At 35.6% G+C, this 5,416-nt stretch overlaps 1 protein-coding gene across 2 annotated transcripts in view; it reads left to right on the forward strand.

Moving 5' to 3' along the window:
- Positions 1-4,729, forward strand: part of igsf11 (immunoglobulin superfamily member 11) — a 180,877-nt gene extending 176,148 nt beyond the window's left edge. For both annotated transcript variants that reach the window (XM_043700766.1, XM_043700767.1), the window contains exon 7: positions 2,820-4,729. In XM_043700766.1, the coding sequence (XP_043556701.1) occupies positions 2,820-3,252 (433 nt within the window). In that variant the 3' untranslated portion in view covers positions 3,253-4,729. The remainder of the gene's footprint in view (positions 1-2,819) is intronic.
- Positions 4,730-5,416: the final 687 nt, after the last annotated feature.

Consider the following 5,416-nt stretch of genomic DNA (forward strand, 5'->3'; position numbering starts at 1 on the left):
TTTTGTACTGTTTTGAATTGCATTGTTTTGTATTTGTAATATTTAAAAATCAATTTTTTCTTAATAAAAATTTTTATTAAAAAAGCTGTGTTGTTAAATATAAACATTTTTGTTACATTTAAAGCATTTTGACAACAAGTTTAAATGAACTTTAACTTTAAAAGCATTCATCATATCATAAATCCATGAACTTATCATCTGAGCCATATGGCTATTCTTTCTTACCAAAAGTGTTTTGCAACTAACCTCGGTCAAACGAAATTTAACTTAAGCCCTCACTTGCTTAATCAAGTCAAAACTTTAAGCAGATCCTTGACAACATTTGAGCTTGTGTTAATATAGAGCAAGTGAAATTTGTTGACATGCAGAAGGTTTAATCACTTCCACTAGATATTCAATGGCTTTGACATCATTAACATCTTGGGGACACGATTGAGTAGAAACTTAATTGGATCAGCCACAGCAGTATTATGACTGGAAGAACAGAGCGAAGTCTAGATATTCTGTGACAAATGACTCACCTCATGACTTCTGAAAGCCTTTTGACCATCTACAAGACACAAGTATGGAGAAGAACTGCTCTTCATATTGCAGCTCCAAGACCATTTAAGAAGCTCAACATCACTTAGGAGAAAGCAGCTTACTGGAGTAGCACCCTTTCCACTAGACATGCACCTTCTCAAAAGTAATTAAGAATGGTTAATAAATGCTGGTCTCGCCAGACACTCCCACATTCTGTGACTTAGGAAAACCACAGTGTAGTGCCATCTGCTGTTTGCGAGAGTCTGGGAAACCCTAACACCTGGAAACGTTCTGTACTTGTGTAGGTAAAATGATGCACGCGTTTCTTCTTGAAAAGAAAAGACTTTTGATGCATCTCTGGACAGGATCAGGCGATGTAAACGTTAGTGTGTGTGAGAAATACAGGCGCAATGACATCTGAAGTATTTTCGATACATGGGGGATGCTAGATTTTAATCTGTACAATACTATTTTGATCTGTACATTTTTAATTCAACTATAAGCAATTACATGAAGTGCAAGATAGTATGCCATAGAGATGTACAGTTTGGAAACAGACCCTTTTGCCAACTCGTCCATGCTGACCAGATATCCTGAATTAATCTAGTCCCATTGCCATCATTTGGCCCATATCTCTCTACACGCTTCCCATTCATATACCCATCCTGATGCCTTTTAAATGTTGCAATTGTACCAGCTTCCACCACTTCTGGTATTTCATTCCACATATGCACCACTGCCAGCATGAAATAATTGCCCTTTAAGCCCCTTTTAAATTTCTCTTCCCCCCCCCCCCCCCATCTTAAATCCATGCACTCTAGTTTTAGACCCCGCTACCCTGGGGAAAAGACCTTGGCTATTCACCCTATCCACGCCCTCGTGATTTTATAAGATCACCCCTCTACCTCCAATGCTCCAGGGAAAATAGCCCCAGCCTAGTCAACAAATAGTTTGTTTTGCTTTGTAATTGGTATTAAGCAAATTTCACTAATTGTTTCTTTTTACGTTCTGTTGAAGAAAATTTATGGAAATTTTAATTCTGTCTTCATTGTGCCAAGCACTTGATTTATTGCGTGAAATGAATAAATGCAGGTTTCAGTCTAAAGGCTTTAGCACTTACATTTATCATCATTTAAACTAAATTCTCATATCCATTTATGACTCCAGAAGAAAAAGAGAGAATTTTGAGATAAGAATTGATGATGAATGATGATCAAGAGCTCTGTGGACCTTGAACCTTTTTTTCACTTTCTGACCAAGTTGAACTATCTGTCTAAATTAGCTGCATTAAACTAGAGATTAAATTTAAAAAGCTTTAATTTAATTTAAAATTTTTAACATTTAATTGGGTAAAATACTTTGTATGAGGATAGTTTGGCGTATGACAATGAAGCATGCACAGTAGTGTGATGAGAGACAATTTGCTTCTCTCTCATTTTCCCCTACTGTCACACTGCTGTGAATATGGTACTTATTGGAGGGCTGGCTCAACACCATATCATGCTGTGCTTTTATCCACAGAACATTTGGTGAAAGCACCTTCATATATCCCTAACTGCTAGAAAAGTGAAACAGACGATCAGAAGATTGTGCTTTCAGTATTTATATGTGGGTTAAAAACTAGGTCAAACTGTTAGGAGTGCTGAAGCCACTTTGATTTCAAAGTTGCTAGGCAACTCCGTGGAGACACCGGGATAATTTACTTGAAGGCGTGTTCTAAATTGCTGAACGCTAGCATAATCGTCAACATTCCATGGAATTAATCGAAAGGCTTTTGGTTTATTTCTACAATGTTTCAGTAAAAGCGATGTGATTTTATTTCAGGTAATTTTAATTGGCACAAGTCATGTTGCTATTTTGTATTATTCATGAATGCAATGCAAGACTTTTGCTGTCAGTCAGATTTGGATTCCTGTGTACTGAAGAAATCTGAGATCATTTTTTAATATGGCATTCTGAGTTTCATACTTATGCTATAAAAGTTAATAGACTTCACTATAAAGGAGTTTAATCCTGTTTGTTGTTGATCAAAATATATTGAGAAAAAGTCATGAGTCATATGTAATCAGAGCATGGATTGGAGTATTGGTTATATCTGAACAATATTGGTTTTGAACACAGGATCAGTATAATAATCAGTTGAATTTATTTTGTAATTCTGTGGTTAAGCATTTTAGCACTTAACTGCTGGAATAAGTCAACAGTTGTATTATTTATTGATATCATAGACGCAGCAGAATTAGTTGATGATTAATGGTTGTTCTGAATACTTGTTAATTCAATATTCCTTTCTTCAGGGAAGATGACATCCCACCATCATCATCATCCACCAAAGGTTTCCATCCAGCTGGCTCCTCGGATAATGTTACCCTCACATCAGTAAACACATACAATGTCCCCTACTGGCAAAACAAGAAGCCCGCCTACGAGTTAAATCCATTCAGTCGGTATAATGGACATACGCTCCACTCAATTACAACAACGTCTAGTCAATCTCAGAACCGACCAGTGTATACAAATGGAAACCACCACACTACACCAAAGGCAATAGTTGTTGCTTCAAGTTTATCTCCATCTTCACAAAACCTAGCAAGGTGCAATGGCTCACTTGTTCGTAAGACACCTTCACAGCTTACACTCTCCTATGCTGTTAGCCATGCAAACCTTCAACGAATGGGTGGCATACCAGTCATGGTACCAGCACAGAACAGGGCAGGATCTCTTGTATAGATACCATTTAATTGATTGACTGAAGACTATATGTATGACCTAAATTTCAGTTGCAGATTGATATTTTCTCATGTTTAAAAAAAAATGTTCTCGCCTGATCTCTGATCTATGGGAGGAATTGTATAAAAGCAAAGCCATTTTCATGCCTGAGTTTGATTTATGTGCAGCTGCATTTTGTCTTAAAATTAACACATTTCTGAAGTCTTATTTTGCTTTTCAAAAGTCATTGATAGACATTGACATACTTTAAATTCATAGAAAAAATATGCATATATTTTCCAAAAGAAACAAGACAGTTGCTTGAAGTTAAAGCTGAGTGATTTGAGTATAGTTTTTAAAAACTTTTTGTTGAGAGACTGAAAACATATCTGACATTAACTTACTACCCTAAAGATGGGGATTTCTGAAGAATTTTTACCAAGTGTTTCTGAAAGGTCTGATTCCATCCCTCTATTTAATGTCCATATGCCTGGAACTGCAACTAGAGACAAAAGAAATGTTTCAATGAATGGGCAATGTTGAAAATTGAAAAGTCCAGGAAAATTAATAAGACTTCCAAAGTTCATTAAACTTGTAGATGTATTAAAAAACCAAAAATTGAAAAGCAGTTTTGCCAATCGGACATGACATTAGAAGAGTATAATTTTCTTTCAAGAGAATGATTTGAGCTGATCTCTAATCTGAATGCCTTAGATGCCATCGCACATGGTTTTGCTGAAATGCTCATATGAGAGCAATTCTACATGGGTGATAGTGACATTATTTACAGACAGCACGATTAACTGAGAAAGCTGAGATGATTAAAAATAACAATGGAAATACTGAAAGATGCCTTCAGCCACAAAAAGGGGTTTGTAACTAACTGGACTGAACAGGCTCTTCATTGCTCTGTGGAACAGTAAACTAATATTTTGCAATGGTTTTGTTTGGATAACAAAGTTCAAAAGTACTGTTTGTTGGTAATAGTGAAAAAAGCTATTTAGAATGGCAAAAATTAATGCTTCAAGGTATTGTTAATATCAATGGATAAACATTTTCAGAAGAAATACTTGTTTCATTTACTGTTACGAGATTAGATTACATGTACATCACAACAGATAATTGTGTTGACATTTGTTGATAGTTTCTACAGCTTTTACTGCTGTTATACATCATTCGCATCAGATAGAGCTCTGTAGCTGGAGTGTTGTTGCTCAGTACACATTCCAGGTTCCCCCAGTTACAACTGGGCTATGATAAACCGGCTAAAGGCTCCTTTTCTGAATATAGAGATAGAGGGATAATGTTAGATACCATTTTGAGTCCTTGGTTACTGTGGAGGTTTTTTGCTGACATGGACACTGTTCAGCTAAACGATGAACCATTTCTCAATTGTCTCAGTCCCTTGTATAAAGCATTTGGCACTTACTGTACTACAAAAATATCTGAGCATTTTATTTAAATCTAATAGGGGCGGCTTCCATCTGTTATGTAAATACAGACAGTTGCTTACAACAACTTGCCTAGGAGTTGCTAACCCCAACAACAAATACAAGTCTAACAATCTGTTTTTCACTGATTTGTAATACCAAAAGTCAAATAAACAGCCCACGTAATTGGAAACAAAATCTCTAATATCATTAGAATGAAAACGCCGATCAGTGACATGAATTAATTGGTAGAATTGCACCAAACCTACTGCCACCAACACTGCTGATTGCAGCCATTTGTGCATACATTTTGGTTATTCTATTAAATATTTAAAAAATTGGAATTAGCCTTTTTTTTTATCCATGTGCACACCTATAACTGTTAAATGTACAATAAATCACACATTAGCACCAAAAATGGTATTTTGCATTTTTAATTTAGAAACATTATACAACTGGACAGAAATGAATTATACCTCGTTAGCTTCTCAGTGTTTAAATTAGTTGTGCAAAAAAATCAGTGAGTTTGAACAAATAATTTTGGCATGGAATTGAAGGGTACAGAGGAGTAGAAGCTATTTGGTAAAGCACACTTATCCTACAACAGATGCTTGAAAATAATTGCTTGTCTGTTTTTGATTAGCCATCAACATTTCTAAATCATTTATGCACTTGGAGTTTATTGTACAACAGTCAAATGCTGCCAGCAATATTACACTGATGAACATATAATGTGCCACATATGTTAAAGTTGT

Source organism: Chiloscyllium plagiosum, chromosome 12 (assembly GCF_004010195.1).
Source record: "Chiloscyllium plagiosum isolate BGI_BamShark_2017 chromosome 12, ASM401019v2, whole genome shotgun sequence".
Classification (NCBI taxonomy): domain Eukaryota; kingdom Metazoa; phylum Chordata; class Chondrichthyes; order Orectolobiformes; family Hemiscylliidae; genus Chiloscyllium; species Chiloscyllium plagiosum.